General features: G+C 36.4%; 1 protein-coding gene across 1 annotated transcript in view; it reads right to left on the reverse strand.

Annotated features, from left to right (window-relative positions):
- Window positions 1–26,873, reverse strand: part of PTH2R (parathyroid hormone 2 receptor) — a 104,264-nt gene that overhangs the window by 59,363 nt on the left and 18,028 nt on the right. Inside the window, exon 2 of the mRNA XM_060151316.1 lies at window positions 15,269–15,371. Coding sequence (XP_060007299.1) covers window positions 15,269–15,371 — 103 coding nt within the window. The remainder of the gene's footprint in view (window positions 1–15,268; window positions 15,372–26,873) is intronic.

The raw sequence follows: 26,873 nt of genomic DNA on the forward strand, positions 1-26,873 counted from the left end.
TCTCAATTTTTTAGTTACCAATTACACTAACTGTAGCTGAGCATTTTTGTTATAGCTAACATTCGTTATGTCGAGTTGTTCAGTTTTGAATAGTCAGCATGATAGAACCTCAGGCAAACACCGATTTCTACAGAAAAGAATTCAGCATAAACCTGAAATTAACTTGCTAGTGTCCACCATATCACATGGAAACAAGTACTTGATTTGCTTTGTGAATTGCTGAAGCAGTAAGAAAAAGAAAATATCTTCCCTCACCACATTGTTCTCGTAGAAGAGAATGTTTCTTGGAAACAGCCTCACTTTGCTCTCATAATAAAAGCCTGGGCCTTACATATTGCAAGTAACCCGGGAACTCATTACGCTGGCTCCTGTTTCCGGCATACGGCTTCACCTACTTCTTTCCACCATGACCTGCTTTGTGTGTGTTTATCTTCCTTCTTGTTTAAACAGAGTATAACGAATCGATCTCTTCCATAAACTTTGCACTAGATACTCTTCTACGTCTTGATAGCATTCCATATGGCTTCCCATCCATTCACGTTAACTTTAATAAGTCATGCATCCTTATTTATCTGGATCCAATCCTTTACCAGATACAGTATCTATGGTGCAATCTACATAAAATGGACCCAGACACATATTCCTGTGTTCTTGTAACTAGTTGTCCCTCTAAAATGTATGCTGCAATGTCGTGTGAGATTTTCTGACAAGAGTTGATCATGTGATGGACTAAGGTCTTCACAGAAGTCTAAAAGTCAATGATCAGTTTATTCTATAATTATGTAGTTGTTAAACTGCAATAAAGAACACTGCTGATATTTTCCTTATGCTTTAAAAGGAATCGTGTTTTTGTTCCCTAAAAGATACCAGTCCAAATATACATACAGTTAAATATCTAAAAAAACAACCCAATCAAAAAAATAAGACTTAGATAGACATTTCTCCAAAGAAGATATATAGATGGCCAACAGGCACAGGAAAAGATGCTCAATATCACTAATTATTGGAGAAATGCAAATCAAAACCACAATTAGGTATCACCTTACACCTATCAGAATGGCTATCAAAAAGTCTACAAATAATAAATGCTGGAGACGGTGTGGAGAAAAGGGAACGTCCTACACTGTTGGTGGGAATGTAAATTGGTTCAGCCACTATGGAGAACAGTATGGAGGTTCCTTAAAAAACTGAAAATAGAACTACCATATGATCCAGCAATCCCACTCCTGGATGCATGCACCCCAATGTTCATTGCAGCACTATTTACAATAGCCAAGACATGGAAGCAACCTAAATGTCCATCGACAGAGGAATGGATAAAGAAGATGTGGTATATATATATATAATGTAATATTACTCAGCCATAAAAAAGAATAAAATAATGCCATTTGCAGCAACATGGATGGACCTAGAGATTATCATACTAAGTGAAGTAAGTCTGACAGAGAAAGACAAGTATCATATGATATCCCTTATATGTGGAATCTAAAAAGATGATACAAATGAACTTATTTACAAAACAGAAATAGACCCACAGACATAGAAAACAAGCTTATTGGTTACCAAAGGGGCTTATTGGTTACCAAGGGGGATAGTGAGGTGGGGGTGGGAGATAAATTAGGAGTTTAGGATTAACATATACATACTACTATATATAAAATAGGTAAACAACAAGGACCTACTGTAGAGCACAGGAAACCATACTCAATATCTTGTAATAACCTATAATGGAAACAACATATATAACATAGATATAGATATAAAACTGAATCACTTTGCTGTATACTTGAAACGAACACAACATTGTAAGTTAACCATACTTCAATTTTAAGAAATTTTAAAAAGTAAAATAGAATAGCATGTCCTTTAAAAAAAAAAGATACCATCCCACACACAGACATATTTCAAAATTCAGAAAACCAATACTCCCCCAGAATAATGTTTCTGTAGATTGTAATCATCTCTCTGGTGGCTCTTTGACAAAGAGAATAATCAATATTCACAAAAGGTTGAAAAGATTGTGAAAGCCACGCCCTCATATAGCTAATACAGAGATCTTAAATAACATCTCTTTGATCATCATTTCACATTCTATGCGAGTAAATACTTTCATTATTTAGCAAGAAACTAATTAATTGCCTAATGAGTCACCAAACTCCCTTTATAAATTACCACCATTAATTACACTCCCTGTAATCTTTTTGTGTGTGCCAGGACAAACTGATCATTAGTGAAACTTGTCAAACCATGATATTTACACAGAGCAAACTAAAATTTGGAGAATATAACTTTGACTCTTTTCGGTTCTACAGTTACCCAAAACATAATACAACCATACAATTGTGAAATAAAACTGGGATCATTAATATTTTGGGTTTTGTTCTTAAATACCTAAATAGTTGTATAACGAGGTATTTGCATTTACGTTTTCTTTTCTTTCCTTCATAGACAAGAAGAAAAATTATATTTTATTTTTATTATAAAATTTTTTCAGAAATAAAACAGAGGATATTATATACCCACAATCTAGAATGTACAGTTGGTAATATTTTACCATATGTATTTCATCTAAATGAATGCTATGGTATTTTAAAGTAAGTTGCAGGCAGCATAACAGCTCACTCCTAAATATTCTGATATGCATCTCTCAATTTTAGAAGAATTTTAAAATGAAAACTTCTTAAATTAACTAGTGAATTCAAAATGTCATTTATCTTTTCACACTTGTAAAGTGAAGAAATGCTAAGTCAATTTACATATATAGACATTTTTCATTGAAAGGGAGACCAAAGTTCGTCCAGATTTAATTCTATCCTATTGTATGGAGAAAGGTCTCAAAGAAAGTGTCTTTTCTCTTTTAATATTTATTCATCTACACATTTCACATGAGTTGCACCATCACAAATTTTAGATGTTACATAAGTTTACATCCAGATCTTTTACTCTTTTTAACTCTTGTGGTGTGTGACTGATTCCCAGTTGCTTGTCTTTGCCGACCCTATTCCCTCTGCCAGGAATGTCTTTTTACTTCCTCCTGTACACATCTAAATCCTACTCCTTTAATTTCAAGATTGCTCCTCCAGAAAGCTTTCTCTGATTCCTCCCTGATGAATTAAGATGCTTTTTCAGTGGTTCCATAGTTGTGATACCTCTGTTGTTACACTTACACACCATCTGAAAGGTGTCTACTCCCCTTATTAGATCATCATTTCCATGGGGTAAGGACAGACTTTGATTCATTTTTTCCAGTGCTTACTACAGAAGCACCACACTGTAGGCACATAATGTCTTTGTTGAACTGTTAAAGGGACAATAAAGATGACAATGTTGGACTAGATAGTCTCTAAGATGTCTTCCAGCTCAAAATTTCATGAGACTTCATAGAAAATAGTTCATTTAGCCCTCCTAGATAACAATCTTTATAAATTCCTTCATGACAGTGTTGCTCTTTGTTAGTAGACCTACATGTTTGAGATATCAGGGTCAGTGTTCTTTAAAGGTAATGTAAGTGATTCCCTTTCCTGACATTATTAGTCTAGCCATTCAGAGAACTCTTTCCTAGTATAAGACACCTACAAAGGCTGAATTAATATAAAAACCTTCTTTGTTAAAACATGGCTTAGCTGGCTATAAATTAAAGGAATAAATCTGAGACCAGAAATTATTCCGTAGGATCAGTAGGCACTGCATTTGGGGCTTACGTTAGAGGCCTCTACTGACTTATTGGCTAAGAGCCTGGATTTTGATTGTATTCTGGTAACAAAAGATGAGTCTGAGACCTGATGAAGTGGGAAACTGGACTGGAAACTCCTGTATAACTCCAGGATCCCCAAAATATGAACGCCTTAGTGAGTGAACAAGAAACAAAAGTATCTTTCAGAAAGAGGTTGGCTTGTTTCACTCCTGGCTGCGTTTAGAGTTGGACTAGGAAACAATGGAGAAAACGATTCTTCTCTGTCAATTTCTAACCACAAGCTCACATTCATGTGTGGTCTAATATGTGGTCTTAGTTTAAACTGGAAATAGATCAACAGTTCCACTAGGCACCTTGCAGAAAACAGAAATTTTGGAAGAGTACCTCATTACATGAGTACCTTATAAGTTCTTTATCATAAGTCATTAGACACACAAGGAAATAAGCCCCCATGTGTGGTAGTCAGTATTGACAAGCAAAGTCTGTGGTTCTTTTAATAGCAAATGCAGAATATAAAATGTGTCTAAGAAGGAAAAAGAAAAGATATTAAAATGATATTTAAGATAAGGAAACTATCAAAATTAAATAGGAAGATCCCAAAAAACTGAAAAATAGAATAATCAAAATTAGCTTAATGGATGGATTAAAGAGTCATTAGACAAAGCTGAACAAAGAGTTGGTGAACTGGAAAATATATTTGCAGAAATTAACAAAACAGCAGTAGAAAAACAAAGAAAAGGAAATCATATAAGACATAAAGATACAAAGGGTAATGTGAGAAGTTCCCATACTTGTCTACTTAAAGTTCCAGAAACAGAGAATAGGAGAATAGGGGAGAGCAAATTTTCAAAGACAAAACAGCAAAACATTCCCACCACTGAAAAAAGACACAGAACCTTAGACTCCAGAAATCAAATGAACTCATACCTAGATACAGAATGAAACTGCAGATCATCAAAGTCAAAGAGAAACTCTTAAAACGAGCCAATGAGAAAAACAAATCACCAACAAAGACTGAGAACTGATTTGTCAACAACAACAATGGAAGCCAGGGTGGAAAAGTAAAACAATATCCTTAGGAGATAAAAGTAAACAATTCTCATCCAAGGATCATAAATCCAGAAAAAGTATCTCTGAAGATTGAGACCGAAATAAATACCTTTTCAGACAAACAAAAACTGAGAGAATTCACTATAAGTAGATTCCAATGTAAAGAAATCCTTTAAAAAGATGTATTTCGGGAACGGCTTCAAGATGGCAGAAGAGTAAGACACAGAGATCACCTTCCTCCACACAAATACATCAGAAATACATCTACATGTGGAACAACCACTACAGAACACCAACTGAACACTGGCAGAAGACCTCAGACCTCCCAAAAGGCAAGAAACTCCCCACGTACCTGGGTAGGGCAAAAGAAAAAAGAAAACACAGAGACAAAAGAAGAGGGACGAGACCTGCACCAGTGTGAGGTCTGCACCAGTGTGAAGGAGGAAAGGTTTCCGCACACTAGGGAAGCCCCTTCGCGGGTGGAGACGGTGGGTGGCAGAGAGGGGAAGCTTCAGAGCCACGGAGGAGAGCACAGCAACAGGGGTGTGGAGGGCAAAGCAGAGAGATTCCCGCACAGAGGATCGGTGCCCGGAACTCACCAGCCCGAGAGGCTCGTCTGCTCAGCTGCCGGGAAGGGTGGGGGCTGGGAGCTGAGGCTCGGGCTTCAGAGGTCGGATTCCAGGGAGAGGACAGGGGTTGGCTGCGTGAACACAGCCTGAAGGGGGCTAGTGCGCCACAGCTAACCGGGAGGGAGTCCGGGAAAAAGTCTGGCGCTGCCTAAGAGACAAGAGACTTTTTCTTGCCTCTTTGTTTCCTGGTGCGTGAGGAGAGGGGATTAAGAGCGCTGCTTAAAGGAGCTCCAGAGACGGGCGCGAGCCGCGGCTATCAGCGCGGACCCCAGAGACGGGCATGAGACACTAAGGCTGCTGCTGAAGCCACCAAGAAGCCTGTGTGCGAGCACAGGTCACTCTCCACACCGCTCCTCCCGGGAGCCTGTGCAGCCCGCCACTGCCAGGGTCCTGTGATCCAGGGACAACTTCTCCGGGAGAACGTATGGCATGCCTAAGGCTGGTGCAACATCACGCTGGCGTCTGCCGCTGCAGGCTCACCCCACATCCATACCCCTCCCTCCCCCCGGCCTGAGTGAGTCAGAGCCCCCGAATCAGTGGCTCCTTTAACCCCATCCTGTCTGAGCAAAGAACAGACGCCCTCAGAAGACCTACATGCAGAGGTGGATCCAAATCCAAATCTGAACCCTGGGAACTGTGCGAACAAAGAAGAGAAAGGGAAATCTCTCCCAGCAGCCTAAGGAGCAACGGATTAAATGTCCACAATCAACTTGATATACCCTGCATCTGTGGAATACCTGAAGAGACAACGAATCATCCCAAATTGAGGAGGTGGAATTTGGGAGCAATGATATATATATTTTTTCCCTTTTTCTCTTTTTGTGAGTGTGTATGTGTATGCTTCTGTGGGTGATTTTGCCTGCATAGCTTTGCTTTTACCATCTGTCCTAGGATTCTGTCTGTCCGGTTTTTTTTTTCTTTTTTATTCACTTAAAAAATTTTTTTTCTTCATAATTATTGTTTATTTTTATTTTAATAACATTATTTTATTTTACTTTATCTTCTTCTTTCTTTTTTTTTCCTCCCTTTTATTCTGAGCCGTGTGGAGGACAGGCTCTTGGTGCTCGAGCCAGGCATCAGGGCTGTGCCACTGAGATGGGAGAGCCAAGTTTAGGACAATGGTCCACAAGAGGCCTCCCAGCTCCACGTAATATCAAACGGCGAAAATGTCCCAGAGACCTCCATCTTAACGCCAAGACCCAGCTCCACTCAACAACCAGCAAGCGACACTGCAGGATACCCTATGCCAAACAACTAGCAAGATAGGAACACAACTGCATCCATTAGCACAGTGGCTGTCTAAAATCATAATAAGGCAACAGACACCCCAAAACACACCACCAGACGTAGACCTGCCCACCAGAAAGACAGGATCCAGCCTCATCCACCAGAACACAGGCACTAGTCCCCTCCACCAGGAAGCCTACACAACCCACTAAAACAACCTTAGCCACTGGGGACAGACACCAAAAACAACGGAAACTACGAACATGCAGCCTGCAAAAAGGAGACCCCAAACACAGAAAGTTAAGAAAAATGAGAACACAGAGAACACACAGCAGATGAAGGAGCAAGGCAAAAACCCACCAGACCTAACAAATGAAGAGAAAATATTCAGTTTTCCAAAAAAAGAATTCAGAATAATGAGAGTAAAGATGATCCAAAATCTTGGAAATAGAAGGGAGAAAATACAAGAAACGTTTAACAACGACCTAGAAGAACTAAAGAGCAAGCAAAGAGTGATGAACAACATAATAAATGAAATTAAAAATTCTCTAGAAGGGATCCATAGCAGAATAACTGAGGCAGAAGAACGGATAAGTGACCTGGAAGATAAAATAGTGGAAATAACTACTGCAGAGCAGAATAAAGAAAAGAGAATGAAAAGAATAGAGGACAGTCTCAGAGACCTCTGGGACAACATTAAATGCACCAACATTCAAATTATAGGGGTCCAAAAGAAGAAGAGAAAAAGAAAGGGACTGAGAAAATATTTGAAGAGATTATAGTTGAAAATTTCCCTAATATGGGAACGGAAATAGTTAATCAAGTCCAGGAAGCACAGAGAGTCCAATACAGGATAAATCCAAGGAGAAACATGCAAAGACACATATTAATCAAACTATCAAAAATTAAATACAAAGAACAAATATTAAAAGCAGCAAGGGAAAAACAACAAATAACACATAAGGGAATCCCCATAAGGTTAACAGCTGATCTTTCAGCAGAAATTCTGCAAGCCAGAAGGGAGTGGCAGGAAATATTTACAGTGATGAAGGAGAAAAACCTACAACCAAGATTACTCTACCCAGCAAGGATCTCATTCAGATTTGATGGAGAAATTAAAAGCTTTACAGACAAGCAAAAGCTAACAGAATTCACCACCACCAAACTAGCTTTATAACAAATGCTAAAGGAACTTCTCTACGCAGGAAACACAGAGAAGGAAAAGACCTACAATAATAAACCCAAAACAATTAAGAAAATGATAATAGGAACATACATATCGATAATTACCTTAAATGTAAATGGATTAAATGCTCTGACCAAATGACATAGACTGGCTGAACGGATACAAAAACAAGACCTGTATATATGCTGTCTATGAGAGACCACTTCAGACCTACAGACACATACAGACTGAAAGTGAGGTGATGGAAAAAGATATTCCATACAAATGGAAATCAAAAGAAAGCTGGAGTAGCAATTCTCATATCAGACAAAATAGACTTTAAAACAAAGACTATTACAAAAGACAAGGACACTACATAATGATCAAGGGATCGATCAAAGAAGAAGATATAACAATTGTAAATATTTATGCACCCAACATAGGAGCACCTCAATATATAGGCAAATACTACCAGCCATAAAAGGGGAAATCGACAGTAACACAATCATAGTAGGGGACCTGAACACGCCACTTTCACCAATGGACACCTCATCCAAAATTACAATAAATAAGGAAACACAAGCTTTAAATGATACATTAAACAACATGGACTTAATTGATATTTATAGGACATTCTATCCAAAAACAACAGAATACACATTCTTCTCAAGTGCTCATGGAACATTCTCCAGGATAGATCATATCTTGAGTGACAAATCAAGCCTTGGTAAATTTAAGAAAATTGAAATTGTATCAAGTATCTTTTCCAACCACAAGGCTATGAGACTAGATATCAATTACAGGAAAAAATCTGTAAGAAATACAAACACATGGAGGCTAAACAATACACTACTTAAAAATGAAGTGATCACTGAAGAAATCAAAGAGGAAATCAAAAAATACCTAGAAACAAATGACAATGAAAACACAATGACCCAAAACCTATGGGATGCAGCAAAAGCAGTTCTAAGAGGGAAGTTTATAGCTATACAAGCCTACCTTAAGAAATAGGACACATCTCAAATAAACAACCTAAACTTACACCTAAAGCAATTAGAGAAAGAAGAACAAAAAAAATCCCAAAGGTAGCAGAAGGAAAGAAATCATAAAGATCAAATAAGAAATAAATGAAAAAGAAATGAAGGAAACGATAGCAAAGATCAATAAAACTAAAAGCTGGTTTTTTGAGAAGATAAACAAAATTGAAAACGCATTAGTCAGACTTATAAAGAAAACAAGGGAGAAGACTCAAATCAATAGAATTAGAAATGAAAAAGCAGAAGTAACAACTGGCACTGCAGAAATACAAAGGATCATGAAAGATTACTACAAGCAACTATATGCCAAAAAAATGGACAACCTAGAAGAAATGGACAAATTCTTAGAAATGCACAACCTTCTGAGACTGAACCAGGAAGAAATAGAAAATATGAACAGACCAATCACAAGCACTGAAATTGAAACTGTGATTAAAAATCTTCCAACAAACAAAAGCCCAGAACCAGATGGCTTCACAGGTGAATTCTATCAAGCATTTAGAGAAGAGCTAACACCTATCCTTCTCAAACTCTTCCAAAATATAGCAGAGGGAGGAACACTCTCAAACTCATTCTACGAGGCCACCATCACTCTGATACAAAAATCAAAGGTGTCACAAAGAAAGAAAACTACAGGCCAATATCACTGATGAACATAGATGCAAAAATCCTCAACAAAATACTAGCAAACAGATTCCAACAGCACATTAAAAGGATCATACACCATGATCAAGTGGGGTTTACCCCAGGAATGCAAGGATTCTTCAATATATGCAAATCAATCAACGTGATACACCATATTAACAAACTGAAGGAAAAAACCATATGATCACCTCAATAGATGCAGAGAAAGCTTTCGACAAAATTCAACACCCATTTATGATAAAAACCCTCCAGAAACTAGGCATAGAGGGAACTTTCCTCAACATAATAAAGGCCATATATGACAAACCCACCGCTAACATCGTCCTCAATGGTGAAAAACTGAAAACATTTCCACTAAGATCAGGAACAAGATGAGGTTGCCCACTCTCACCACTCTTATTCAACATAGTTTTGGAAGTTTTAGCCACAGCAATCAGAGAAGAAAAGGAAATAAAAGGAATCCAAATTGGAAAAGCAGTAAAGCGCTCACTGTTTGGAGATGACATGATACTATACATAGAGAATGCTAAAGATGCTATGAGAAAACTACTAGAGCTAATCAATGAATTAGGTAAAGTAGCAGGATACAAAATTAATGCACAGAAATCTCTTGCATTACTATACACTAATGATGAAAAATCTGAAAGTGAAATCAAGAAAACACTCCCATTTACCACTGCAACAAAACGAATAAAATATCTAGGAATAAACCTACCTAAGGAGACAAAAGACCTGTATTCAGAAAATTATAAGACACTGATGAAAGAAATTAAAGATGATACAAATAGAGAGATATACCATGTTCTTGGATTGGAAGAATTGACATTGTGAAAATGACTATACTACCCAAAGCAATCTACAGATTCAATGCAATCCCTACCAACTACCACTGGCGTTTTTCACAGAACTAAAACAAAAAAAATTCACAATTTGTTTAGAAACACAAAAGACACCGAATATCCAAAGCAATCTTGAGAAAGAAAAACGGAGCTGGAGGAATCAGGCTCCCTGATTTCAGACTATACTGCAAAGCTACAGTAATCAAGACAGTATGGCACTGGCACAGAAACAGAAATATAGATCAACGGAACAGGACAGATAGCCCAGAGAGAAACACACACACATATGGTCACCTTACCTTTAATAAAGGAGAATATACAGTGGAGAAAAGACAGCCTCTTCAATAAGTGGTGCTGGGAAAATTGGACAGCTACATGTAAAAGAATGAAACTAGAACACTCCCTAACACCATACACAAAAATAAACTCAAAATGGATTAAAGACCTAAATGTAAGGCCAGACACCATCAAACTCTTAGACGAAATCACAGGCAGAATGCTCTATGACATAAATCACAGCAAGATCCATTTTGACGCACCTCCTAGAGAAATGGGAATAAAAACAAAAATAAACAAATGGGACCTAATGAAACTTCAAAGCTTTTGCACAGCAAAGGAAACCATAAACAAGACGAAAAGACAACCCTCAGAATGGGAGAAAATTTTTGCAAATGAAGCAACTAACAAAGGATTAATCTCAAAAACATACAAGCAACTCATGCTGCTCAATATCAAAAAAACAAACAATGCAATCCAAAAATGGGCTGAAGACCTAAACAGACATTTCTCCAAAGAAGATATACAGATTGCCAACAAACACATGAAAGAATGTTCAACATCATTAATCATTAGAGAAATGCAAATCAAAACTACAATGAGATATCATCTCACACTGGTCAGAATGGCCATCATCAGAAAATCTACCAACAATAAATGCTGGAGCGGGTGTGAGAAAAGGGAACCCTCTTGTACTGTTGGTGGGAATGTAAATTGATACAGCCACTATGAAGAACAGTATGGAGGTTCCTTAAAAAACTAAAAATAGAACTACCGTATGACCCAGCAATCCCACTACTGGGCATATACCGTGAGAAAACCAAAATTCAAAAAGAGTCATGTACCAAAATGTTCATTGCAGCTCTATTTACAATAGCCTGGACATGGAAGCAATCTAAGTGTCCATTGACAGATGAATGGATAAAGAAGTAGTGGTACATATGTACAATGGAATATTACTCAGCTATAACAAGGAACGAAACTGAGTTATTTGTAGTGAGGTGGATGGACCTAGAGACTGTCATACAGAGTGAAGTAAGTCAGAAAGAGAAAAACAAATACCGTATGTTAACACATATATATGGAATCTAAAAACAGAAAAAAAAATGGTCAGAAGAACCCAGGGGCAAGATGGTAATAAAGATGCAGATCTACTAGAGAATGGACTTGAGGGTACGGGGAGGGGGAAGGGTGGGTATGCTGGGACAAAGTGAGAGAGTGGCATGGACATATATGTACTACACTACCAAACATAAAATAGATAGCTAGTGGGAAGCAGCCGCATAGCACACAGAGATCAGCTCGGTGTTTTGTGACCACCTAGAGGGGTGGGATAGCGAGAGTGGGAGGGAGAGAGATGCAAGAGGGAAGAGATATGGAGACATATGTATATGTATAACTGATTCACTTTGTTATAAAGCAGAAGTTAACACACCATTGTAAAGCAATTGTACTCTAATAAAGATGTTAAAAAAATAAATTAATTAAATAAAATACTATTAAAAAAAGATGGATTTCAGGAAGAAGAAAAATTATAGAAACACACAATTAAGATAAAACTATATGATAATAGCACATAATTTGGAAGCAAAGTATTTCAAAATGCTTTCATTATTTGAGAGAGGGAAGTTATTGATAACATTAAACTTTCTTAAATATACGTGAAAAAATTATAGGTTAATCACTAAAGAATTAAATATAACATATATCTTCCAAACTAGTAGGGGGAGGGAGGATAAAATAAGGAAAGAAGTTTCACTCAATTCAAAAGAAGCCAACGGAAGGTGGAAGCGGGGAGTAGAAGGGACACACAGGAAGAGCTGGTGAAATTAAAAGCCCAAATAAGATGGTAAAATTAAATTCAAATACTGTATATTCATTATCATAATTAATGTAACTGGCTAAACTCTTCAGTTAATAGACAAAGCCTAACAGAATAACAAGAAGTCCACCTGTGTCTCCTTTATAAAAGATACTCCCCAAACATAAGTAAACAGAAAAGTTTAACAGAAGAATGGGAAAAGATAAGGAATTGCTGTTTAATGGATTTAGAGTGTCAATTTTGCAAAATGAAAATTTTCTGGCGATTGGTTTGCACAACAATGTGAATACACTTAACACTACTGAACTGTACATCTAAAAACATTTAGTATGATTAATTTAATATTATGTGTATTGTATAATAATTAAAGGTTTTTTAAGGATGGGATAAGATGTGCAAGGCAAATACCAAAGAAGAAAGAACTAATGTTGTTTATTAAATATTATTATTTTAATATAATAATTTTATATTATATATTAGTTAATATTTTTAACAGCTTTATTGGAGTATAATTGCTTTACAATTGTGTGTTAGTTTCTGCTTTATAAGAAATTGAATCAACAATGACTAATGAAATAATGATCACTTTTGTCCATTATATGTAGAGTGAGACTAATTCCTGCCCAAATGGTCTCAATACACTGTATGTGTTTACATAAAAAAAAAAAGAAATTGAATCAGCTATACATATACATATATCCCCTCCCCCTTGCGTCTCCCTCCCACCCTCCCTATCTCACCCCTCTAGGTGGACACAAAGCACCGAGCTGATCTCCCTGTGCTATGCAGCTGCTTCCCACTAGCTATCTATTTTACATTTGGTAGTATATATAAGTCCATGCCACTCTCTCACTTTCTCCCAGCTTACCTTTCCCCCTCCCGTGTCCTCAAGTCTATTCTCAACGTCTGCATCTTTATTCCTGTCCTGCCACTAGGTTCTTCATAACCCTTTTCTTTTTTTTTTTAGATTCCATATATATGTGTTAGCATACGGTATTTGTTTTTCTCTTTCTGACTTACTTCACTCTGTATGACAGGCTCTACGTCCATCCACCTCACTACAAACAACTCAATTTCATTTCTTTTTATGGCTGAGTAATATTCTGTTGTATATATGTGCCATATCTTCTTTATCCATTCATCTGTCAATGGACACTTAGGTTGCTTCCATGCCTTGGCTATTGTAAATAGAGCTTCAATGAACATTGTGGTACATGACTCTTTCTGAATTATGGTTTTCTCAGGGTATATGCCCAGTAGTGGGATTGCTGGGTTGTATGGTAGTTCTATTTTTAGTTTTTTAAGGAACCTCCATACTGTTCTCCATAGTGGCTGTATCAATTTACATTCCTATCAACAGTACAAGAGAGTTCCCTTTTCTCCACACCCTCTCCAGCATTTATTGTTTGTAGATTTTTTGATGGCCATTCTAACTGGTGTGAGGTGATACCTCATTGTAGTTTTGATTTGCATTTCTCTAATGATTAGTGATGTTGAGCATTCTTTTATGTGTTTGTTGGCAATCTGTATATCTTCTTTGGAGAAATGTCTATTCAGGTCTTCTGCCCATTTTTGGATTGGGATGTTTATTAGTTAATATTTAAAACAAAAGTAAACTAGAAATAAAGAAGGCTGCTTCATATCAATGGAATGTTTGATTTACTAGGAAGTATAACATTTATAAACTTGTATATACTCAATAACATATTTTCAAAATATATGAAGCAAGAAAATTCATCCTCAGAGTGGGATATTTTAAGATATATATATATATATATATATATATATATCAGGAAAGAATAGGTCAAATAGATGAAAAATCATAGACACAGAATACATGAACCACACATCCAATAAGCTTAACCTAGTGGACACTATAAAACACTGTACTCAGAAACTGGACAGTACACATTCTCTTGAAGACCATATAGGATATTTATCAAAACTGACCCCAATATAAGCCATTAAGTCTCAACATACTTTTAAAAACTAGTATCATGCAGACCACATTCTCTGATCATAACCAACTGAGAAATCAATCACAAATATTTTTTAAAGCATAGCTTTAAGGACATTATCTACTTCATTCAGATTGTTGGGAATTTAAAGAGTTCAGTAAGTAGCAACTCCCTCTTTTTAAAAAATGTCTTTGAATATATTCAGCTATCAAGGCATTTCACTATATAAAACATTATAATCTTCCCACTACTCCAATTCAATAAATGACTTTACTCAGTGGCCCCATTTAGGACTGTGAGTGACCATCAGACCCCAAGGAACACAAGCCACAGGTCCCTGTGCAGCTGCAACGGTAGAGGCGCACAAGAGCACCAACACTACCACAAGCTCATCTGCAGCTTTGTAGTTTTGTTTTTGTAGTTTCCCACTTGAACTTGGAACTAACTGAGAAATTACATAAGGAGTCAGGCAGATGAAGATAAAATAATCATTTTATTAAGCAGAAAGTTTTTTGGAGAACATGGTCTATGTATGTATCAATGGGCTTGCTTATTGGCTCCTTTGAATTTTACATACTACCTAAAACTGCAGGTGATACCCACAAGTACAGAGCCTGCTCCTCCAAGCTTACTGCACAGTCAAGGGCAAAACAATATGCATGCTCTCTGCAGACAGACAGATCCCAAAGACAGGTCTGAGGGAGACGCTGATGTGCACGTGCCCGGTCATTCTCAAACTCACAAACCAGGCAAGTCACTCATCCACAGGGAGCGAAGAGCTGGTAGGTTAAAGAGATGAAAAGAGCGTTATTCTGCTACACAGCTCTCCACATGGAAACATGGAATGATTGATGAGGAACTCCCTAATACTCACTAAGGAGGAAATTTGCATTTTTTGCGAAGACCAGTGTTTTCAGCATCTTTACCTCCTTCCTGGAGCTGGGCTGTGATGTTGAGTTCACACTGCACTTTAGCTTTCAGCACAAGGACAATCTGCTCTTCTATAGTAACGGTGCCATCAGAATCCAGCTGTAGACATGAACAAAATACAAGCAGAGAAAAACATGCCTGTTACTTTTGTTTAAAGCCACAATACAATCTTTCATTATTTCACCTTCTAATATAATTAAAAATTAGTTTTGATGTGAAGTTATCTGAAATAGTTCTTTATCTGAATCAAAATTCAAAAATCCATCAATATATAAGATTTTAGAATAATCATACTTTTACCCTGATTAGCCTAAAGGAAAAAAATCCCCTTTGTTAAAAGTTAAAAAACTCCAGAAATTTTTAATTTAATTAGGTAAGTCTAATAGATATAATATAATCAGAAAAATAATAAACATATTGAAAATTTCCTGAAATGTTACAAAGACCAATATTTATTAATCCTCTTACAATATGTCAGTTATGGCACATAGAAAGGAGAAATGGACTAGAAGACTATGCTTAGCTCTACTGAAAATTTACCAGTGAAACAAATCATTCCATGTTTTGGGGCTTTGGTTTACTCATCTATGAAATAAGAGGGTTACACCAAATGGTCTCTAGTTAACTTTTTGCTATTGAGATATTATTGACAGATAACATAAGTGAGTTTAAGGTGTACTATGTAATGACCTGATACATTTATATATTGTGAAATGACTACCACAATAAAGTTAGTTAACACCTCCTTCCCCACATAATTACCTTTTGTGTGTGTGTGATGATAATATTTTAGATCTACTCTCTTAACTTTCAAGTATATAATAAAGTACTGTTAATTATAGTTACCATGTTATACACTAAATCCCCAGAACTTAGTCATCCTATAGCTAGAAGTCTGAATGCTTTGACCAACGTCTCCCTATTTCCCCCACCTCCCAGACCCTGGCAGCCACCATTCTACTCTCTTATTTCTATGAGTTCAGCCTTTTTAGGTTCCAAACAAGTGAGAACATACAGTATTTGTCTTTCTCTGTCTGACTTATTTCACTTAGCCTAATATGCTCAGAGTCAATCCATGTTGCACAAAAGGCAGGATTTCCTTCTTCTTTACAGATGAATAATATTCCTCTGTGTGTGTGTGTGTGTGTGTGTGTGTGTGTGTGTGTCACATTTTCTTTATCCATTCAGCCATCCATGGACACTTAGGTTGTTTCCATGTCTTGGCAATTGTAAACAATGCTGCAATAAACAAGAAGGTACAGATATCTAAACTCTGAGATAGTGATTTCATTTCCTTTGGATATTATCCAGAAGTGAGGTTGCTGGATAATATGGTAGTTGTATTTTTAATTTTTTGAGAAACTCCATACTTTTTTCCAGAGTGGCTGTACCAATTTACATTCCCACCAACAGTGTACAAGGGTTCCCTTTTCTTCACATCCTTGCCAACACCTGTTGTCTCGTCTTTTTGATGATAGCTATTCTAACAAATGTGAGGTGATATCTCACTGTGGTTTTGAGTTACACTTCCCTGATGATTAGTGATGTATCTATTGACCATCTGTATGTCTTCCTTGGAAAAATATCTATCCAAGTCCTTTTCCCATTTTTTAATTGGATTGTTAATTTTTGCTGTTGAGTTGTATGAGTTCCTTATATATTTTGGATATTAACCCTTTATTAGATAGATGGTTTGCAAATATTTTCTCCCATTCCATAGGTTGCCTTCTAATTTTGCTGATTGTCTCTTTTGATGTGCAGAAGCTTTTTAGATTGAGGTAGTCTCAATTGTTTATTTTTGCTTTTGTTGCTTGTGTTTTTGGTGTCATATCCAAAAAAATCATTGCCAAGACCAATGTCAAGAAGCTTTTTCCCTGTTTTCTTCGGGTGGGTTTACAGTTTTGAGACTTACATTTAAGTCTTTAACCCATTTTGAGTTAATTTTTGTGAGTGGTATAAAATAGGGGTCCAATTTCATTCATTTGTATGTGACTACCCAGTTTTCCTAAAACCATTTATTGAAGAGACTATCCTTTCTCCAGTAGGTATTCATGGCTCTCTTGTGAAAGATTAGTTGACCATGTATGCGTGAGTTTATTTCTGGGCTCCTGATTCTTTTCCATTGGTCTGTGTGTGTTTTTATGCCAGAACTGTGCAGTTTTGATTACTATAGTTTTGTAATAAAGTTTGAAATCAGGAATTGTGATGCTTCTAGCTTTGCTCTTCTTTCTCCGGATTGCTTTGGCTCTTCAGAGACTTTTGTGATTTCACATGAATTTTAAGATTATTTGTTCTATTTCTGTAAAAAAATGCCATTGTAATTTTTATAAGGATTTCACTGAATCTCTAGATGGCGTTTGGTAGTATGGACATTTTAACTATATTAATTTTTCTGATCCATGGACATGGGATATCTTCCCCTTAATTTCTGTTTTCTTCAGTTTATTTCATCAATGTCTTGGAATTTTCAGTGTACAGATATTTACCCATTTTGGTTAAATTTATTCATTATCTTTTATTCTACTGTAAGTGGAACTGTTTTCCTTATTTCTTTTTCAGAAGTTTGCTGTTAGTGTATACAAACACAACTGATTTTTGTATGTTGATTTTGTATTCTGAAACTTTACTGAACTCATTTATTAGTTTTGATAGCATCTTTAGGGTTCTCTAAATACATGATCATAGCATGTTCCATTAGAGACAATTTTACTTCTTCCTTTCTGAGTTAGATGCCTTTTATTTCTTTTTCTTGACTAATTGCTCTGGCTAGGACTTCCAGTACTATGTTGAATAGGAATGGTGAGAGTGGGCACTTTTGTCTTGTTCCTGGTCTTAGAGGGAAAACTTTCAACACTTCATCATTGCATATGATGTTAGCTATGGTTTGTCCTTTTTGCATTAATACTGTGACTCTATAATGGTAAAATGCATCAACATATCCATTATCCATTTAATCAATATTTGTTAAATACTTTTTAATGTGAAAAATAATATGTTTAATATTTTAAAGATTTTCATTTTCAATTATTTTTATGTAGTACATTTTCTTCAAATGAAACACCTCATGAGAAAACCCCGTGTGTGTGTGTGTGTGTGTGTGTGTGTGTGTGTGTGTGTGTGTGTGTGTGTAAAATAACAGAACTTCCCTGGCTGAAACCTAGGAAGAGGCAACTGCAGGATCACACTGTCTCACTAATCTGTACCTTCCTTTACACCTGAACTTGCTCTGAAAAACCACAGGGCTTTTTAAAGCATTGTCAGAAAAAATCACTATCAATAGGAATAGAAAGATGTATAACAACATTTTATAGGACTCCAACACAATGCTTCTTTCTACTGGGTATCTTTCACTAGATACTGTCATACATTTTCCCACCCTGGAGCATGTTTCTAACATATAACACGTGAATAATAAATGTTTGTTGGATGAATTCACCTAGATTTGGTTTTAACACTACTAGCATTAAAAAGAAATTCTATTATTGGAAATATCTTTTAAATATGATAAAACATTCATAAGCATGTGTTCAAAGTATGGTGCTTGGACCACCTGAATCTGATGCCTATGTAAAATGTAGATTCTTAGGCTGCACACCCACCCAGTGAATCAGAATTTTTTTCTGGAGGTAGAGACTGGTAATTTCATGTTTCACAGGAACCCCTGATTCTTATACTTACTTTAACGGGTTTGAGAACAAACATATTTGAAGGTACAAGTTGATGATGAAGATCACGCTATTAGTCAAGGTTCATTCAGAGGAGCAGAACTATTAAGAGATTGAAATAGATTATAGATAAAAAGATAGAGGTAGAAATAGAAATAAAGCTAGAAATAGAATAAAGTACGTGTTACAGAGATTTGACCTATACAGTTGTGGGAGCTGGTTTAACAGTCTCCAGAAGGCTAATATTTTTGTCTGATGCTGAAGCTAGAAATCTGTACGTCAGGAGTCAAAAAGAGAAGATGAGTGTAAAGAGAAGGAGAGTGAAAACAAGCTGGAACCATCAGCATGAGCTAGAAACCATGAGGACACACTGGAATCCATGTGAATTCTTGGTGCCTCCAACCTTCATGATGGGGGTGCCCAGCAGAAGAAGCCAGCACTCTCATCATGGACCTAAATATATACTTTGCCAAGGAATCAGGTAAGTTAAAGGAGACCCAGGGAAAGATGACATAGTTGCAGGCCTGGCTGCTATCCCTCTCCCATGAGATCAGCCAGCAGACAAGCAACAATGTCCATGAGATACAGAAGTGCCTGCTTTGACTGAGTGTAAAAAACAAAATAGCTGCTGCTTCACCTTTGCCCTCAAACACTCATGAAAAAATGTCTCTTGTGGCTCATCTTAGCCAAAAATATGAAGGGAAGGGAATTCTGGGTAATACAGTTTAACATAGCCAAGTTGACATTACAAAGCCACTGAAATCCACATCTGTCAACTTGGCACCCATATACAGCTCTTTAAACCACACAATTTCCAGAAAACTCAATAACAAAGTCATGCTTCCATCTAACATGATACAATTCATTTGGTACCAAGAGTGATTCCAGAGGGACAGAATTTTAAGGAGGGAAAAATCTGTATTTGTCATCTATAGCTGTGTAACAAATTAACCCAAAACTGTGTGGCATAAAACACCAAACACTGTTTATCTCACAGTTTAGGAGAGGATTAGCTGGGTGCTTCTAGCTTAGAGTCTCTTACGAGGTTTCAGTCAAGAATTTACCCATAGATGCTCTTAACTAAAGACTTGACTAGGACTGAAGGATCCACCTCCAAGAAGGCACACTCACATGGCTATTGTCAGGGGGCCTCAGTTCCTCAGTAGCTGATGCTTCTCTCCATTTGAGTGCTTGAGTGTCTACAACATGACAACTGGCTTCCTACAGAGTAAGTGATTCTAGAGAGAAAAAAGGAGAAAGCTTCGATGCCTTTTATGATCCAGTCTCAGATATCACTTACAGTCAGTCCCATCAGATTCTACTGGTTAAAAGCAAGTCACCAACTTTCATTCCAGGGGAGAGGAATTAATCTCTACCTCTTAAAGAAAGGTATCAAAATATCTATAAATATATTTTTTCTTTCTTTAAAAAAAATTTTTATTGAGGTAATATAAAAATTTTTATTGAGATAATATTGGTTTATAACATTATATGTTTCATGTGTACAACATTATATTTCTAATTCTGTATATCCTACAATGTGTTCACCACCAAAAATTTACTTTTCATCTGTCACCATACAGTTGATCCCTTTTTTTTTTTTTGGCTGCATTGGGTCTTCATTGCTGCACATGGGCTTTCTCTCTGGTTGTGGTGAGTGAGGGCTACTCTTTGTTGTGGTGCACGGGCTTCTCATTGTGGTGGCTTCTCTTGTTGCAGAGCATGGGCTCTAGGTGTGTTGGCTTCAGTAGTTGCGGCACATGGGCTCAATAGTTGTGGCTCACGGGCTCTAGAGCACAGGCTCAGTAGTTGTGGTTCATGGGCTTAGTTGCTCCGCAGCATGCAGGATCTTCCTGGGCCAGGGATTGAACACGTGTTCCCTGCATTGGCAGGCAGATTCTTGACCACTGCACCACCAGGGAAGTCTCCAGTTGATCCCCTTTATCCATTTTGCCCTCTCCCTGCCACTTCCCCTTGATAACCACTACTCTGTTCTTTGTAGCCATGTATTTGTTTTTGTTTGGTTTGATTTATTCTTTTTTTCTTTTTATTTTCCACATATGAGCAAAATCAAAAGGTATTTATCTTTCTCTGTCTGACTTATTTCATTTAGCATAATACCCTCAAGGTCTGTGATGTCACAAATGGCAAGATATTTTTAAACAATCACAATTTTCTGCAGGTGGTCATCTGTTTTCTAGAAAGAGAATACTGAAAATTATGTTTTCTGTGGATTTGTTAACAATAATAGGGTCCAGAGCTTTGAATTTCTGTTTTCTGTTAGGGACTTAGAGATTCTTTAATCAAATATGATAATAAAACCTATCAATTTACCTAAATTGATAGCCTCTCAATGATACAATCCTTTGCCATCCCCAAATCTTTAATATCAGGCTGCAAATAAAATTATCCTCTAGAATTGTTCTTTAAGGAAAGTGGGACAACAAATCTTTTAATGTTGTGCAATAAGACATTATGGACTGAACATTAGAAATAGAAAGATGTTTACACTACTAGCTATAGGAAGTACACTTAGAGATTATTGATCATTATGATTTTACATGACATAAAATTATAGACTGGCAGGTTAAACTGAAATGAAGGATACAGAAAGAATATCTATCATAAGAACTAGTTTTAGCATCAAAAAATTGCCTTATTCCTGAAAATTATGAATTTATTATTTTCTAATGTATTTGTAATACAAAGAGTAGATCAGTAAAAAGGTATGTAGTTTAAAGATTTCTGGATAGTAGTCATAGTTCAATGCCCATATTTATTTTAATGTGAAAGGAGAAAATAAAACTAATTTTGGGGATTGGAACACACACCATAATTTAGGTATCAGGCTAACACAATGCAGATTCTGAGTTAAAAGCAGCTACATTAAAAGTGAGCCATAAAAATCTCACTTATCAAAAAGGGAGAACAAAATGGAAAGAGACAAGCCAAGTGAATGGGCCAGGAGGAAAAACTGACTTCTTCCCATCTATTATCTAGAAACACTCGGGCACCATTCAAATTGGTTGGCTTTATTTTTATTTTATTTTAATTTTTTCTGGCTGTTTTTTCAGTTCAATAGTTACTTTCTTTTACTTCAATCCCAGAAAACACTGGGTAATCTGTGACCAAGTTTCAGAACTATAAATTTGATTCAGAGAAATCTGACCTCAAATATTAAACATGAACATTTCAAATCACCCCTTGTACCATTTTTACCCGAACAAATTCATTTTTGTTTCCTTTTGTGCAGATGTAGCCTTTTTACTGGGATAACCTTTTCAGGCACATAATCATCAAATAAACTACAGCTTCTAAAGATAATTTTGTTCTAAAAAATGTGGCCAGTTTAACCAGGAGCAAGTTTGATTAGCGTGTGCTAATTGATGACCTGTTAAATTGATTTTTAGTCATTTCAAATGAGAGTAAGAAAATGTTTCCTTTATATTGTTTTCTCTTCTGCCTTTGTTACAGAAACAAGTGTTCTTTACCATAGAGGGACATTAAAATCACAGTGTACTTAAAAGAGAAGAACAGTCTTCATATTCAATGTCTATTATTCCAAAAGCAAAATTGCATCCAAAACAAAGTGGTACATTTAGAAAAACAGATGTTAGCAATTTTTCCTGGGCAAGTGATCATTTACAATTTGAAAGTAAATGTTAAATTTCAATCTGTCACATATCTGATGGCTAAAAGAAGCCGTAATTTGATCATGTATATTTTATTAAAAGTACGTAGTTATCTTTATATATATTAATTGTTACTGCCAGTACATGTGAATCTTCATAATTACAATATTCACATATGTTCCATTTTCAAACAACCATGAATCCATAAATTAGATGTAGTATACAAAAAGAAGCATTCTGGAATTTCTACTTCTGGCATTGATGGAGTATATGCATTTCCTTCTATTCCTCCCAATGAGTACAACTAAAAACTCTGGACATTATATATAAAATGAACATAAGATGAATCTGAAAAGTGGAGAGCAAAATATAGACCAGCTAAAGACCTCAGATCCTGAAGAACAATACTGTGGTAAATTCTCTGGGTTTTCTTTTTAATCTCATATATTCCCAACTTGGAGTTGGAGAAAGTGGGCAACTCTGAAATATCAACAAGTGCTGGCCAAAAAAAAAAAACAGGCCTCAAGAAAACCCTGCTCTCTATAGCAAAGAAAGGAAAGGGGCAGCCTGACAAGACAGAAAACTTTTAGACAATAACAGCTTAATCCAAGCCAAACACCACAGAAAAACTGCAGTCCTACCCCAACCCATACCTACCAAGGCCAAGTGGAGAGCCTAGACTTCCATCCTTGCCAGGCTGTAAGGAGGGGTCCCTACACCCTCCCCAGAGTGGTTTTAGAGCAAAGTAGAGGGTCGGTACTCCTATCCACAGTGGTCTGTAACAAGGCCCTTCACATCCCTGGTATCAGTGGAGATTATATGGGGAGCCTAGACTTTCACCCCGAGCTGGCAGTAACGAGATGCCCCTACATCCCCTGCACTGGGGTGGTGTCAGAGAAGACCTAGTGGAGAGTCAGTCTAGTAACAATGAGGCTACCCCACTGTGGTGTTGGTGAAGACTACATGGGGAGCAGGATTCACACCCCCACCCAGCAGTAACAAGGAACTCTCCAACTTGAGTGCAACAGATGCTGGCTGGGGAAACTCAACTTCTACCTCCACTGAGCGGTAACAAAGAGATGCCCCCATTTCCTCAGTTATATTAATACCAGATAGTTGACTTCTGAGCAAACTACCAGAGACCAAGAGAGACATTATATCATAATAAAAGGGTCATTCTCCCAAGACATAGCTATCCTAAATGTGTATACATCAAAAAAGAGAAAAACATGTGAAGCAAAAACTGATAGAAGTGACAGAAGTAACAGACAATTCCACAATTATAGTTGGAAACTTCAATACTCCTCTCTCAACTGATAGAACTAGACAGAAGATCAACAAAGATACAACTCAACCAAGAGGATCTAATAAACGTTTATAGAACACTTCACTCGACAATGCAGAATACATATTCTTTCCAAGTGCTCACAGAATAGATACCAAAGTAGACCATATCCTGGGCCATAAAACAGATCTCAACAAGTTTAGAACTGAAATCATACGGAATATGATCTCAGTCCACAGTGGAATCAAACTAGAAATCAATAAGAGAAAAATACCAGGAAAATCTCCAAACATTGGAAACTAAACACACTTTTAAATAATCCTTGGGTCAAAAAGGAAAGGCTTAAGGGAAATTTTTTTTAATGCATTGAACTGAATGGAAATGAAAATACAACATATCAAAATGTATAGGACACAGATAAAGCAATGCTGAGAGAAATTTATAGCACTAAATACCTATATTACAAAAGAAGAAAAGTCATATATCAACAACATAATCTCCCACCTCAAGAATAAAATAAAACCGAAGAAAATAAAAGGAAGGACACAATAAAGATAAAAACGAAATCAGTGAAATTGAAACAGCAAAACAATATAGATTATCAATGAAACAAAGAGCTGGTTCTTTGAGAAGGCAATAAAGTTGATAAACTTCTAGCAAGCAAAGAAAAAAAAGAGCAGACATATTAAATTATAGAAATGGAGAACAGATTAGCGGTTGCCAGGGGTTGAGGAGGAGTGAAGAGTGGAAAGGAGGTGGGTGTGGCTATAAAAGGGCAACAGGAAGGATCCTTGTTGGGATGGAAATGTTCTGTATCTTGACTGTATCAATGTTAATGTGCTGGCTGTGTATTGTGCTATAGCTTTATAAGATGTTACCCTGGGGGAACCTGGGTAAAGGATACACAGTTCTCTTTGCACTTTTTTTTTACAACTGCATGTGAATCTACAATTATCTCAAAAGTTAATTTTTCAAAAAAGAATTATGTTGTCCTAATTTTAAAAAACACAATATGTAAAAACATTACCTCATTCTAGTAAATGAAGATTTGCCACAAGGTGGTTGTAAAAAACAAAGGTAAGTGAGAATTGTTCAAATATGATTATTTTATAATTTTGCAAAAACGTTTCTCATAAAGTGAAGTTTCTTTAATGTTTAAAAGTCCTCTTAGAAAGTTACTATAACATTCATATATCAAATTAGACTGTAATTTGGAAAGGATTAAAAGAATATGTTTATTGAATTCTGCTGAGGAATGGGATCTGGACAGCTGCTGACCCTCAGAGCGAGGCTGATAATCAGCTCATAGGACATAAATTTTAAGAAAGAATACGTTTAAAGAGAATGAATTCCCTTGGAGGTGACACTCTATTTTCCATAGTCCATGAGAAGGATGAGCTGGCCTAATATAAAGTATTTTGCTTGTAATTTAGGGTTTCTCGTATACTCTAGAATTGACTGCCAAATAATAAATCCATTTTATTAACTCTCTAATCCATGTTTTCACACAGGCCTCAAAAGAGTTCATATATACCTATTAATGTTTTATTTTACATTCTTAAATGCTGCTGTCACTCTCAAGAGTATGATTCCCTTGAGAGTGGCCAAAGTTTTTATATTGTAAAGGGAGTTTGAAAATGAAACATGTTTTTAATTATTTAGAATGTATTGTCTGTAATATTCAGTTAGAATAGAGACAGGAATCTGCCATAATAAACTGATAGTTTGGGGGAAAATATTATTGAACCACCCACCTTTAATTCAATCACCAGCTATGGAAGTGTTCCCCCAATTTGTCCTTTTTTTAATTCAAAGAAAAACAAGCAATATGTATAAAATACAAGCATAAATACCATAAAAACCACAAAAGTGTCCATACTTCTCAAGTTTTATAATCCTTTCACAAACTGACCTCTAACCCAGAACTAAATCTGAAGACCAGGCCATTCTGCACATTTGGCTGTATAAAATTCCCCATGACCCTGTTCATATGAGAAGCAACTTAAAAGCAGTTTAAGAATAAAATGTATCTAAATGAATTTTTTTATAAAACAGAAACAGACTCACAGACATAGAAAACAAACTTATCATTACCAAAGGGGAAAGTGGTGGGGAGGGATAAATTAGGAGGTTGGGATTAACATATACACACTATTATATATAAAATAATCAACAAGGACCTACTGTATAGAACAGGGAACTCTACTCAATATTCAGTATTAACCTATATGGGAAAAGAATCTGCTGTACACCTGAAACTAACACAACATTGTAAATCAACTACAATACAAAATTTTTTTAAATTTTTAATAAAAAAGAATTTCTTTAAAGAATAAAATGTGTCTATCTACACCATGGCTCAGTAACAGTTAAGATGACAGCATTAGGAATGTGATCACATAGAGCTGTCATCCTGCACACCTATTATTCATTCTTTCTCTTTCATTTCAACCACATGAATTTATTGTAGGTATTTATAGACCTCCAATTAATAATTAGAATCAAAGCACAGTTAATTCTTTTAAGAGTCATATAATGATTATAGAAATGGAGAATAGATTAGTGGTTGCCAGTTATTGGGGGAGCATGGGAGGGAAGAGAGGAGAGGGAAGTGGTTGTGGCCATAAAAGGGTACCAGGAGGGATTCCTGTACTGAAACTGTTCTATATCTTAGCTGTGGTGGTGGTCATGTGCATCAACATGTAATAAAACTGTATAAAACAAAATACACAAATAAATGAGTATATGTAAACCCAGTGAGATCTGCATAAAGTAGGTGGATTATATCAATGTCAATTTCCTGCTTGGGATATTGCACTGCAGTTATGACTGACGTTACCAACGGGAGAAAATGTGTGAAAGGTATACAATATCTCTGTATTACTTCTTTTCTTTTCTTTTTTTTTTTTTTTTTTTTTTTTTTTTTTTTGCAGTATGCGGGCCTCTCACGGCTGGGGCCTCTCACGGCTGTGGCCTCTCCCGCTGCAGAGCACCAGCTCTGGACACGCAGGCCCAGTGG

Source organism: Lagenorhynchus albirostris, chromosome 6, assembly GCF_949774975.1.
Source record: "Lagenorhynchus albirostris chromosome 6, mLagAlb1.1, whole genome shotgun sequence".
NCBI lineage: Eukaryota > Metazoa > Chordata > Mammalia > Artiodactyla > Delphinidae > Lagenorhynchus > Lagenorhynchus albirostris.